Source organism: Geotrypetes seraphini, chromosome 6 (assembly GCF_902459505.1).
Source record: "Geotrypetes seraphini chromosome 6, aGeoSer1.1, whole genome shotgun sequence".
In the NCBI taxonomy this organism is placed as follows: domain Eukaryota; kingdom Metazoa; phylum Chordata; class Amphibia; order Gymnophiona; family Dermophiidae; genus Geotrypetes; species Geotrypetes seraphini.
In genome coordinates this window covers 183,656,602-183,671,036 of record NC_047089.1, presented here as the reverse complement: position 1 = coordinate 183,671,036, position 14,435 = coordinate 183,656,602, and the positions used below count along the sequence as shown (strand labels likewise).

Here is a 14,435-nt window from a genome sequence, read left to right as displayed (position 1 = left end):
CAGGAATTGCAATTCCATGCAATATACAAAATCAGGATTCTTCTGCCCTTATGGGCCCACGCCCAAAAGATTTGCAGTAGAGGAAATTCTACCACAAATCCAGTGCTAAAAAATCCGCATGGAATGCTCAGAATAATGAGCGCGCAAATTCATGCTGCGTTAAAACTGCATCAGTAATTCTCTGTTCATTATTCTATGCTATTTTCCTATCAGTGCCTGAGCACCGATTGGCTCAGGCACTGACAGAAAAACTTAACATTTAAAAATAAAAAAAAATAATAATAAATTCTGGCAACTCACTCTTGCACTCTCACCCTTAAAAAAACTCCCTGGTGGTCTAGTGGAACCCAACCCCCCAAATCCTAGCTCTGGTAGTCCAGTGGGATGCCCTAAAAAGACCTCGACACCACCCCCCCCCCCCTCCCAAGGCAGGCCCAACCCATACATCACCTCCCAAAGAACCCCTCTTGAAGGCCTAGAGGCCCACTCCGTGGCCCGAAAATACCTTAACTGGAGACAGAGAGGAAGGAGAAGTCATCATTCCCTCCTCCCTCCGGGGTGTTGTCATCAAAATGGCAGTGCCTAGCCTCATCTGGTGCATTTTGGAATGAACCAGACGGGGCCTAATTACCAAATAAGGGCCTGTCAGAAGGATGCCTACTAGCTTAGTCTCCCAGTCTACACTTCAACACAGAGGATGCAATCACTGATGCAGCAGTTGGCCTCAGATCAATCTCACCTAGTATTCAAAAGGTCACTCGTTTTTGGAAAGAAAATTGTTGGACATATGCCAAGGATGTATAGGGGAAAGAATGCTGTAAAGAGGGATATGAAGACTACAAAAGAAGGAAGAGGAGCATAAAGGGTGAACTTGTACACATTCCTAGTCTCATATAACTACTCATATAGTTTACACAAAATTCAATAATCCCCAAAATTAAACCACTTTCAGAACCATCTACCATCTACTGTTTTTCTACTAAGGGTGAAAGAGGGGCATTTAAATTAGAGGCCAACTGAATTTTGGTTTTTCTTTCGGCACCAAAACAGTTATTTGGCTTTGGTCATAAATGCTGGTACATTTTTGGCAAAAACTGTGCTGTGTCCCTATAGCATCTCCCCACCTCCCCAAACAGAAGCAGGCCGCACTTCTCCCCCGATCAGAGATATTCACCACTCCCCCCCACCATCAAATTGGTAGTGGTCTAGTGGCACAGTCAGAGCAGGAGTGATCCCCAATCACTTCTGTCCATACCATCTCTGCTGTCAAAAGGGCTACTGCCGCTCAAGGACACGGCAGCTATTTTGAGATGGGGCTGCTCTTGCCTGTGCCAGCCCCAATCTCAAAATGGCTGCCCAGACCTCTAGCAGCAGTCTTCTGAGAAGTAGCTCAGAGGTTAGAGCACCGGGCTTGACATCCAGGGGTGCTCTGTTCAAATACCACTACTGCTCCTTAATCTTCCATTGCCTTAGGTACAAAAATTAGATTGTGAACCCTCTAGGAACAGGGAAATATCTAGTGTACCTGAAGGTAACTTGTCTTGAGCTGCTATTGGAAAAAGGTATGAGGAAAATCCAAATAAATTACTGAAATGATTTTGTCTGGCTTTATTGCTGTGAAACATTGGTTTGTTCTGGTGCAGCTGCTGGTTTTAAACCTTCCTCCTCCTCAGTAGTACATACCGAATTGTACCAAATTCCTATGGCTTGGTTGCTTCAGTATCTATAGGAAAGATACCTTTGCAGCATGCCTACTTCCAGTTACAGAACTGAACAAAATAATGCTAGCATGATATGAGTTTTTTTAAAATAATATGATCAAATAAACTCAAGAAATAGTATGCAGAGCAATTGAGAAGTTGCATACAGATATATGGCAGAGAATCACTCACATGGTGCAGTACATGGATACGATAGGCTCCCTCATTGGGTTTCCCATCATGCACTATGTTGGCAACTAGATCATAGGTGGTATGTTTGTGCACATTCTGTGCTTCCTCAGAGAGGTACTCCCGCAGGTCCACATTTCTACAGAGTACAAGAAGAAGAATAAAACAGAGTGGATGGAACTTTGCAACTCAAAAGACAATATTCTGTTGCAAAACTGGGCTAAACAGTAATGTTACATGCCTCCTTCATGTAATATTCATGTTATTTGTACAACTAAGAAACCACTTAAGTGACCAACCAGAAAATGTGTAATGATGATCAGTGGAAAAGAAAGTGAAGATAAAAGCTACTAAGTAGTAGATTTAAAACAGAGAAATATTTCTTCACACAACGTGTAATTAAACTGGAATTTGTTGCTTATCAGGGTTTAAAAAAAGTTTGAACAATTTCCTAAAAAAGAAGTCCATAGGCCATTATTGAGATGGCTTGGGAAAATCCACTGCTTATTCCTAGGATAAGCAGCAGAAAATCTGTTTTTAACTACTTGGGATCTAACTAGGTACTTGGGGCCTGGGCTGACCACTGTTGGAAACAGCATACTGGACTTGATGGACCTTCGGTCTATTACTACTACTATTTATTATTTCTATAGTGCTGAAAGGCGTATGCAGCACTGTACATTTTAACATACAATAGACAGTCCCTTCTCGGAAGAGCTTACAATCTAATTTAGACAGGACATTTCAGGGTTGGGGCAGTTATAGTGGGTATAGGTATCTGACAGCAGTGAAGGAGAGTTAAGAGTTGAAAGCAGTTTCAAAAAAGTGGGTCTATCCTAGTATGGCGATTCTTATGTTCACTTCCACCAGTGAATCTTCTCCCAGAGAGGTCTGAGTTCTGGCCTAGGTTGTTAAGGACATCTCTAGTTCAGTGGCCTGTTTGGAGCTGAAGGTGGAAGCCAAGGACACCAGTGAGAGGTCTTCCCTACAACTGCCCCAGAGATCCAACTTATACCTCTGCATTAAAAGAAAGACCCTCTGTATCAAACCCCAGCAAATATGGGAGAAAAATCCTCTACTGGTGCAGCCCATGATCTCTTTTCCATCAGGTCTGCATGCACCTTCCCTTCTGCAGTGAGGACTGGTGGATCCTGCTGCTCAACTACAAGAAACATATCCAAAATGGCAGCAGTCCCAGGCTCAGCTGTAAGTGCTCCCATGCTTCAATGGCCAACCATGTTTGAGTCACACACTGCCCTGGAGCCAACTCTACCATTATCCCAGCCTCCTTACTGCATTCTGTGAACTGGCTACTCTATCACAGCAGGGACAATAAAAGCTTGTTGTAATACATCTCTGATCACAATCAGCCATCGTACCATGAGTCTTCCCTCATTGTCTGGAGGCCCTGAGAGACTCTCCCTGCCTAAGGGAGAGTGGCTAGAGAAGGGAGGACAGATTCCGAAGGGTTCCCTCCTTAAGGGCATACTAAGGCCTGCCCAGTCTGATGGCCCTGAGTGGGGAGGAAATAGTCAGGGATCCCCTAGGACAGGGGTACCCACACTTTTTGGGCTTGCGAGCTACTTTTTAAATGACCAAGTCAAAATGATCTACCAACAATAAAATTTAAAAAAAACACAAAGCACACTGTACGCATAGAAAATGTTAATCATCATTCCTATTCCAGGGTTTTTCAAAGAGGTCAAAGCAGATGACTCTAAGCACTATCACCTCAGTAACAACCATACAAAAATAGACAAATATACCCCCTCCCTTTTTACTAAACCACGATAGCAGTTTTTAGCGCAGGGAGCTGCGCTGAATGCCCAGCGCTGCTCTCGACACTCATAGGCTCCCTGCGCTAAAAACCTCTATTGCGGTTTAGTAAAAGGGGATCTTAGTGTAAAATATAGACAGCAGATATAAATTCAGACACATTTTGATCACTAAATTTAAAATAAAATCATTTTCCCTATCTTGTCTGGTGATTTCATGAGTCTCTGGTTGCACTTTCTTCTTCTGACTGTGCATCCAATCTTTCTTCCCTTCTTTTAGCCTGTATGCTTCCTCTCCTCCAGACCTCATTCCTTCCCCCAACTTTTCCTTCCTCTTCCCTGCCCTTTCTTTCTCTCTGCCTCCCTTTCTTTTTTTCTGTTTCTCTTCTTTCCTTCTGTCTCCCTGCCTGCCCTTTTTCTTTCTTTCTCCCTGCCCTCCCCCAAGCCACTGCCACTGCCATTACCATCGGGGACCAGGACCCAAACACCACCAATAACAGGCCCCAAGCTCTCCCTGCTTCGGCCAACCAGCATTCCTCTCCCCGACGTCAATTCTGCCGTCGGGAAGAGGAAGGCTGATCAGCCCAAGATCGTGATCAACCTATTGGGGGAAATGCTGCCGGGTCCTGCCTTGGCGGAAACAGAAAGTTGGCAGGACCCGGCAGGAAGAAGAACAAATGCTTCACTAACCTGTCTCCCGCATTAGCCCGTAGCGAACGCTTGCTTCAGGGCTCTCAACATGTGCGTGCCGGCTTCCCTTCTCTCCCCCCCCCCCGGACATAACTTCCGGTTTCGGAGGGAAGAGAAGAGAAGCCGGCACGCACACGTTAGAGCCCGGAGCATAAGTTCGCTACGGGCTGAAATCTCCAAGCCGGTTTTCTGGGATGGGCTCCGCGATCGACTCGAGTTGCCTTCCTGAGCTACTGGTCGATCGCGATCGACGCGTTGGGCACCCCTGCCCTAGGGAATTGCTGCCCGCCAGACTGTGACCTTAACAGATCCTACTGTACTAGCCAGCACTGTTCCCCACCCGCTTGAGGCACAGAATACTGGCTGATCAGAACTGCTAAACTGCTGAATATACCACAGGCTGGAGCCTGGTTACAAGTCTCTGCCTCCACCTGCTGGTAGTGGGACATAACTTGATTGTCTGTACTAGCCTGGAAAAATGTAAAGAATGCTTTTTTGGATTTAGCTCATGCCCTAACAGTAAGAATCAGAGGAGATGGGAAACAGACAACAAGCACATCATATTCCCATTTTCCAGTGAACTTCATTCGAACCATTTAAAAAAGAATATTTACAAATTATACTCTTCCACTGGAGTAAAGATTCATCTTCTTGCCCATTTAGCACACCTCCTGAAAAAGTCTATCTCCGACTGAATAACAGTTTATACCAACTTGTCAAGGTACTTTCAAGTGTGCAGTATCTTATCAGATGCATTTAAAGCACATATAAGATTTATTATCAATCCTTAAAAAAAAAAAAAAAAAAAATTATCCCCGTAAGTTTTTAAATTATATGGATAGCTGCCAATAATTATAGCTGGTTACTCTTTTACTTCTAACACTGAAGTCACTTTGTCTCTCATTAACTCTGTATTTCCTTTATCAGCTTTAATTCTCCCTCCTTAGTGGCATCATGTCATATTTTCTGAAAGTAATGTTTACATTCTGTCAACATTCCACCAACTCCCTTAAAACAAAGGCCCAAAGCAGATCACAACTACTTATGATAAAAATAACAAAAATATAATCACAAAAAGAACATGACAATATATGGTCATAGCCCATGATCCATTTTACATAAATCTATTTTGTGTCATAGAAGTAGACGGCAGATAAGGGCCACGGCCCATCTAGTCTGCCCACCTTAATGACCCTCCCCTACCTTTCTCTGTGAAGAGAACCCACGTGACAATCCCATTTTGTCTTAAAATCGGGCACGCTGCTGGCCTCAATCACCTGAAGTGGAAGACCATTCCAGCGATCTACCACTCTCTCGGTGAAAAAGTACTTTCTGGTGTCACCATGCAGCTTCCCTCCCCTGATTTTCCACGGATGCCCTCTTGTAGCCGTGGGACCTTTGAAAAAGAAGATATCTTCTTCCACCTTGATACGGCCCGTGAGATATTTGAACATCTCGATCATGTCTCCCCTCTCTCTGCGTTCTTCGAGAGAGTATAGCCGCAACTTATCCAGCCGTTCCTCGTACGGGAGGTCCTTGAGTCCTGAGACCATCCGGGTGGCCATTCGCTGGACCGACTCCAGTCTCAGCACATCTTTTCGGTAATGAGGCCTCCAGAATTGTACACAATATTCCAGATGGGGTCTCACCATGGATCTATACAATGGCATAATGACTTAAGGCTTATGATTGACGAAACCCCTACGTATACACCCTATGATTTGTCTAGCCTTAGATGAAGCCTGCTCCACTTGATTGGCAGTCTTCATGTCTTCACTGATGATCACCCCTAAGTCCCGTTCTGCTACAGTCCTTGCTAGGATCTCGCCATTAAGGGTGTAACTTTTGCATGGCTTTTGGCTGCCAAGGTGCATGACTTTGCATTTTTTTTGGCATTGAAACCTAGTTGCCAGATCCTAGACCAGAGCTCCAATAGGAGTAGGTCGTGCGTCATATTGTCGGACATTGAGTTTTTGACCGTTGCACTCCTTTCTACTACATTGCATAGTTTGGCGTCATCTGCGAAGCCCTTCTGCCAAGTCTCTTATAAAGATATTGAACAGGATCAGGCCCAAGACCGAGCCCTGCGGCACTCCACTGATCACCTCCGTCATTTCAGAGGGGGTGCCGTTCACCACCACCCGCTGAAGCCTGCCTCCAAGCCAGTTCTCAACCCATTTTGTCAAAGTGTCACCCAATCCTATAGAACTCATTTTGCTCAACAGCCTGCGGTGTGGTACGCTATCGAAAGCTTTGCTGAAGTCTAAGTATACGATGTCCAGGGGCTCCCCAACATCCAGCTTCCTCGTCACCCAGTCAAATAAGCTGATCAGGTTGGATTGGCAGGATCTCCCCATAGTAAATCCATGTTGACGGGGATCCCGTAGATTCTCCTCGTTCAGGATTGTATCCAATTGACGTTTGATTAGAGTTTCCATCAGCTTGCTCACTATTGATGTGAGACTCACCGGTCTATAGTTTGCAGTCTCCATTCTGCAACCTTTTTTGTGGAGTGGAATGACGTTAGCCGTTTTCCAGTCCAACGGGACTATACCCGTACTAAGGGAGAGATTGAAAAGCGCGGATAGTGGTTCCGCCAAGACATCACTTAACTCCCTGAGCACCCTGGGGTGTAGGTTGTCTGGCCCCATCGCTTTGTTAACTTTGAGTTTAGACAGCTCACAGTAGACACTGCCTGGCGTAAACTTGAAGCTACTAAACAGGTCTACTGAACTATCCCTTGTCTGTAGCAGAGGGCCAGATCCCGGCTCCTCGCGGGTGAAGACCGAACAGAAGTATTCGTTTAAAAGTTTAGCCTTTTCCGAGTCCGCTTCTATATAGTTCCCGCCTGGTTTCCTAAGGCGTACTATCCCGCCTGTGTTTCTGTCGCTAATATACCTGAAGAAGGATTTATCACCCTTCTTGATGTTCTTCGCTAATGTCTCCTCGTTTCGGAATTTGGCCTCTCTAACTGCTGTTTTGACGGCTCTTGCCTTGGCCAGGTAGTCTTATCTCGAGTCCTGATTCCCTGATTGTTTGTAAGAAATGAACGCTCTTTTCTTCTCTTTTATGAGGCCTGAGATCTCCGCAGAGAACCACTGTGGCCTATTGTTCCTTCGCCGTTTACTTACTGATTTTATATATCGGTTGGTTGCCTCCTGTATGGTATCTTTCAGAGCTGACCACATTTCTTCTACGTTATCTGTTACCGCTTGGTTTTGTAGTGCTTGATGGATGAATTCTCCCATGCCCTCGAAGTTGGCGTCCTTGAAGCTTAGGACCTTGGTCAATGTGTTAGATTTGGCGAACCCCTTTTTGAGATTGAACCATACCATATTGTGGTCACTGGAGGCCAACGCTTCGCCCACTGAGACCTCTGTGACACTTTCGCCATTGGTAAGTAACAGGTCCAGTATTGCCTGCTCCCTTGTTGGCTCCAGTACCAGTTGTTTCAGTCTTGCTCCCTTCATAGAGTTCAATAGCCTCCTGCTGCTGCTGGATGCAGAGGAAAGTGTGTTCCAATCCACACCAGGCATATTGAAGTCACCTAACAGTACTGTATCCCCACGCAAGGTGATATTCTCTATGTCTCCGATCAATTCCATATCCAGGTCCTCCTGTTGTCTTGGGGGTCTGTATATTACGCCAAGATACAGGCATTTGTCTTTCCCCCTGGCCAAATTTACCCAAAGGGATTCCCCTGTGTACCTGACATCTGCAATTCTGGTGACTTTAATGTCATCTTTAGTATATAGTCCTACACCTCCTCCCATTTTGCCCTCCCTGTCACGGCGAAGTAAATTGTAGCCTGGTATGACCATGTCCCACCCGTGCGAGTCCATGAGCCAGGTCTCAGATATCGCCACCACATCCAGGTCAGCGTTCCTCACTTCAGTCTCTAATTCTAGGATCTTGTTGCCCAAACTGTGGGCGTTGACGTACATGGCTTTCCATGTCGCATGTTCGCTTTTAGTGCTAGTTTTAATGTGAGCATCTACCCCAGACACAGAAATGTGTGTACCCTGTGGGGGAATTCCCGCCTGAGCTATTTGGACTCTTTTGGTACAATTTGCAAGGTGTGTTATAAAACGGATAATGAAATACGTTTTTGCAGATTTCCTCATAACTGCTGCAGCAAAAATATTTAATAAAATGTATGTATACATCATTGCTAGTCAAATATAGAAGCGCATTTTCAAAGCGCTTAGACACACTAGGTTCTTTAAAAATGCACCCCATAGTCATTTCCCTAGTTTTCCTTAATTCTTTCCAAATTTTCAGGAAATTTCTCTCTCTAGACTGAGCTAATTAAATTCACGAATGGCTCAAAAGTGCAGCAAAGTTATCAAATATTCACCAATGTGTGCATGAAGCATAGACTCAAATAAGTATATAAACAAGTGCTAGGAGAGAGAATGCATGATGCTTTGTACAGATATGATTGGGAGATGGATAGTGGTAAGTTGTCAATGACCAGCCAGAGTAGGGATACTGATTTACTACACTGCAAGTGGCAGGGTAAGAGCTGTAGGTACTCACGTGATAGGAAAGTTGACAATTGTTGGATTCTTCTCCACAAAGAAGTTATTTTTGGTGAAACGTTTGATGCAGAAAATCAGGTATGAAGGCAGCTTGGTTAGCTGGAAGCGCTTCAGAAAATTCTCTTTATAAGTTTTGTATTCCTGAAAGAAAGAGATGTGCACTGGTGAAGACATCACACTATCACATCTTTCTGAGTAGCTATGATGTAGTACCAAAGTCACCATATAGTAATCAAGAAACCTGAGTATTTACACTCAAAGCTTTCAGTTCATTTACAACCTACTCAGCTACAACACAGAAGAAAACAATTGCTATCTCTATCTTCTGAATGTTTGGGCACACTCAGAGTCAAATTCTCTAAGCTCCGACACCATGGTAAAAAATATCATGATAGAAGCAATTTTGGTTTTACAGGCGATTCTCAGCATAATAGCAAGCAAATTATATACATGCTCTTTGTCTGGTGAATCACCGGTAAAGGAAGGGGGGGTGAGAGGAACTGTACCTGGCACTTGCTCAGAAAAGCAATCACTAGTACAGCTCCTCCTCCTGCCTGCACAGAAATAAAAGCAGCTCCTGCTCTCCCTGCCTGAACCAGCAAGCAGAGAGAGCAGGGATGCTTTTTTTAATGGGAACAGCTGTACAAGAACTGTACCTATAAACAACCCCCTCCCCCGATTTTGGAAGCCCCCACACACCCAACATCGGGGTACCTTTTTTTTATTTTAAAGTTCGACAGGAGGGATGCCCACTCCCTCCTACCACAGGGTTGGGGACACCCCCCATGCCGGGAAAACCTCCTTACGGCAAGCTCCCCCCCAAACAATCCCCAACCATATCAAGCCCTATGTCAAAACCCTGGTGGTGTAGTGGGTTATCCCCCCCTTTATTATTTTTAGAAGACTGGCAAGAGGGATGTTCACTCCCTCCTGCAGGCAGGCCCATCTCTTCAAAATGGCGGTTCTTCCTCTTCTTGGCACATCCTGAGATGCACTGGGAGGGGCCTAAGGCCATGACTAGCCGAGGCGAATAAGACCCCTCCTCCTAAGCGGCCTTGGGAGGGGTCTTAGGCACCTGGGCTAATCAGGGCCTTAGGTCCCTCCCAGTGCATCCCAGGATGCACCAAGAAGAGGAAGTGGTGTGCCTCAAGGTTCAATTCTTGGGCTTGTTCTTTTTAACATTTTTGTAACGATATTACCGAAGGGCTGGCTGTCAGGTAAGATTTGTCTTTCTGGGGATGATACCAAAATCTGCAATAGAATACACACCCCTAATGTTGTGAATAACTTGAGGAAGGACCTAGCAAAGCTTGAAGAATGGTCTGAAATTTGGCAGTTAAGATTTAATGCTAAGAAATGCAAGATCATGCATTTGGGCTGCATCTGTTACTATGCATCTGTTACTATGTCTTACCCTAATTGTCATGTACCATCCTGGAAATGTCCAGCTTCTTCTTATGTAATCCGCTTTGAACCGCAAGGTACAAGCGGAATAGAAATCACTAATGTAATGTAAAAATCCAAGAGAATGGTACAGTTTAGGGATGAATAATTTTTGTGCATGAAAAAGGAGAAGGATTTGAGTGTGATAGTATGTGATTATCTTAAGGTGGCCAAACAGGTTGAAAAGGTGACGGCGAAAGCTAGAAGGATGTTAAGGTGCACAGGGAGAGGTATGGCAGGTAGGAAAAAGAAGGTATTGATGTCCCTGTAAAAGATTCTGGTGAGACCTCATTTAGAAGACTGTGTACAATTCTGGAGACTGCACCTTCATAAAGATATAAACAAGATGGAGCCAGTTCAGAGGAAGGCTACTAAAATGGCTGGTGTTCTTCGTCAGGAAGAATATAGGGACAGACTTAAAGGTCTCAATATGTATACTTTGGTGGAAAGGTGGGAGAGTGGAAGATATGATAGAGACTTTTAAATATCAACATGGCATAAATGCATAAGAGGAGAGTCTCTCATTTGAAAGGAAGCTCCAGAATGAGAGGGTAACTTTACAAATAAATACAAAGGATAAAGTTAAGGGGTGATAGGCTCAGAAGAAATCTAAGGAAATACTTTTTTTTTTTACAGAAAGGATGGTAGATGCGTGGAATAGTCTTCTGGTAGAAGTGGTGGAGACAAAGTCTGTCTGAATTCAAGAAAGCGTGAGACAGGCATGTGGGGGGGATCTTTTAGGGAGAGGAGATAGTGGATGCTGTGGATAGGCAAACTGGATGAGCCATTTGGACTTCATCTGCCATTATATTTCTATGTTTCTAAAAGGAAACCTACACAATGAGAGGGGAGGAGAAAGGACCTCTGAATATTCACCAATTCACATGCCAATATTGAGCACAGGTTACAGTGAAGGTACAGAGTAAGGGAGAGCAATCATATTTGTGTGAGTCCACCCACTGATGTAACCCCACTCAGGTCCCAATCCAATTTTGGACCCAATATTTTTCAGCCAGCATTTCTTTCATTAGACATGGTTTAAAGAAACAGGAAGAGAGGCTAAAGAGGATGAGCTCTCTGGAGGAGAAAGTAAAAGGGATGGAAGATTACATTTTAATCAAGTAGCTCACTGATTTCTAACCATATTCATGTAAAGGGCTGCAGTGTGAAAATGAGAAAACTCTGAGGGCCACCAAAAAATTTCAAGCTTATGCATACTATTAATTTTGTAACCACTTTGGCATGCTAAAAACTCACTTTATTTTGGATTGTTAACAGTAGAATATTCCATAAATGAGACACCTGAGTAATACACTTAAAAGATTGTTTGCAGTTACTATATCAAGTGGGCAAGATTGAAATTAACGCATTTACGGGATTTGAAGGGGACTTCAGTCAACTGTTTGAGGGCCACATTGGAGGACTTCAGTGACTGCATGCTGGAGACCACTCAAGTAGCTGAATGCTCAGTATTTTAAGCTAGATGACTTGGAAACCAGTCCCAAAGGAAGAATATTAGAAGGGCTCAGAGAAATGCAACCTTTAAAATTTCAATTTGTTGCTTCTTGGCTGAAGAGCATGCAATATTGAAATATGACTGAAAGAGCTCACAGAATGCTGAGAGAGGGAGAGAAAGAAAGATAAATGGAAATGGAGTTCAGATGGTGAAGAGAAATGCTATTAGTGGAGTGCTTCAAAGATAGTATTATCAGCAAAAAGACCCTAGATCTAAGATACCACACATCAAGGAAACCCCAAGAAAGAGCTTGGCCACCAAGCTTCAAAGAAGAGATGTGTGCAGTCTCATGTCTGAGGTGCAGAAATTTGAGTAAGCAAAATGTGATGACAGATACTGATATGCACTAAGCAGGAGAGATACCTCAAAATTATCACTTCTGAAGATTCTGAAATCAGAGAACCTGACAAGATAGTAGCCAGAGACAAATTCTAGGGTGTACAAGGAGAGAAATGATTAGTAGAAAGAAAAAAGGGTGGTAAGAACTCTGCATAGGATGTTGGGAAGACCTCACCTGAAGCATTGTATTCAATTCTGGAGATTGTGCCCTAATTATTTAAACACTTCAAACATTACAAGAAGCAGAGCAGAACATAATCAACAACTTCTCAAAAGAGCTCCTGCATGAAGTATTTTGAGGGTCAAAAGATATGGCTTTACAAATACATCTCTCACCCACAGACCGATTACCAGATCTCCCCGATAACTGCACAGGTTTTATCAGATAATCTTTGAGCTGTAACAGGAAGTAAACAGTTTACTGCATCTACACTAATTGAAGCAATATTTCTCCAATGATACAAGCTTTGAGATAAACTTGCATCAATAATTTCACATGGACAAGAGATACTGATAGAATTGATATAATCACATATTTAAAAACATCACAAAAGCAGAACAGAAAGGCGAGAAGAGGGACACGCACAGAACAAGAGGCCATTTAATAGTGAATAAAGCCATTACAACCAGTGCTAATAAAAACACAAAAAAAATCTCAGTATAACATGGACTGCCTTGGCATCCTGCACTTTTGGATAAATTTCTTAAAATGTACAGAAATATACTCTGGATTGTTAGGAGTACTGTATCTCAAGTTTACCATGAAAATAATGCAGATCATATTCCATCTAAGTAAGAATAACCAACTGTCCATCTTCATAATATCAAGACCCAGCGAAGAATATTTTTGCGAGAGTCCATGTCGCCACTTTATTCTGAATGACACTTAAATCCATTGAGTAATCTCGTTAGCTCTTTGGACTATTGATTTAGCTTTTAACCCTAAAGATGGGTAATAACACAGGTCTCTGTTAAATCCAGGGGGGGTCTAAGCCACCACCACAGTGACTGACCATACGGCCTCCATGCGGAACCACAGTACTTTCAGTGCTGAATAATGGACTTCAGATCCAGGATTGGTTTCTAGTCATCTGAGTTTTCTTGGGTACTATAAAGTTTACAGAGTATCTGCCTAAGCCCGATTCTTTGGATGGCATCGGCTCAATGGCTCAAATGTCTAAGAGGTTTGTCACTGTTGCCCAGAATTTGACTGCTTTCTCTGGCCTCCCAGCCATAGAGGACACAAATAGATCTGGGAGCTTGTGAGAGAATTAGAGCTTGTAACCCTCTCGGATCATGTCCAGAACCTAGTAATCCAGGCAAATCAGCTCCCAAGCATCCCCACCTATTTGCAGAGGCAGGGCAACTGACCTGGCATCATAGGGACTTCTTGGAGGCAGCTGTGGTGCGAGAACCAGAGGATTGTGATCACCTAGTGCTGCCGAAGCTCTGTCTAGAGCCTGATATGATCTCTGGGTAGAAGCTCTTCCTGAATATTGATGAAATCACCGAAAGCCTTGAAAATTAGTTTGACCTGACCTTCTAGGGGCCCATGGTCTGCTGCCAGGCAAAGCTTTAGGATGACAAACCTGTCACATTTGCCATAAGGTTGTCTAGTCCCTTACCAAACAGCATTTGCCCTTTAAAAGGGAGCCTGCTCAGCATTGCTTTAGAAGCCAAATCTCCTGTCCATTGCCTGATCCAGAACATTCTACAAGCGGAGATGACATAAGCAGAAACTTTGCTCATAACTCTAATTATATACAGAATGTCTGCTACATAATCAACCCTGCCATCACCAGCTGGGGGTAAATGTCATCATCCGACAAGGGAGTCTGACGTATTCTGGTATGGCAAGCATGTGCCACAAACGAGGCCACCGCAGCCACTTTCATTCCCAAGACCAAGGCCTCGAGCTGTCTTTGAGGACAACATCTATCCTATGATCCTTGGCATCCTTAAAAAAAAAAAAATTACACCTCCCTCACTAAGGAGGAAGTACATTTGATGACCTGTGCTACCAAGAAATCCACTTTAGGCTGAATAAACAGTTGCTGAAATTGGGAAGCCATGAAATACAACTTGGACATTATCCTAGCAACCTGCAAGGAACCCTCTGGGGACTCCCAACGCTCCATGACTACCTAATATCAGGATGCAAAAGAAAAAAATGCATTCTGAGTCTTACAGCCGCTCATAACAGAGCACTGTGTAGCTGAGGTCTGCAGAGGTTCCAGATTTA

At 43.8% G+C, this 14,435-nt stretch overlaps 1 protein-coding gene across 1 annotated transcript in view; it reads right to left on the bottom strand.

The window, feature by feature from the left end:
- USP39 (ubiquitin specific peptidase 39) overlaps positions 1–14,435 on the bottom strand; it is a 100,526-nt gene that overhangs the window by 8,220 nt on the left and 77,871 nt on the right. The window contains exons 10-11 of the mRNA XM_033949894.1: positions 8,894–9,036; positions 1,893–2,028 (exon numbers count right to left, since the gene is read on the bottom strand). Of these exons, the coding sequence (XP_033805785.1) occupies positions 1,893–2,028; positions 8,894–9,036 (279 nt within the window). The remainder of the gene's footprint in view (positions 1–1,892; positions 2,029–8,893; positions 9,037–14,435) is intronic.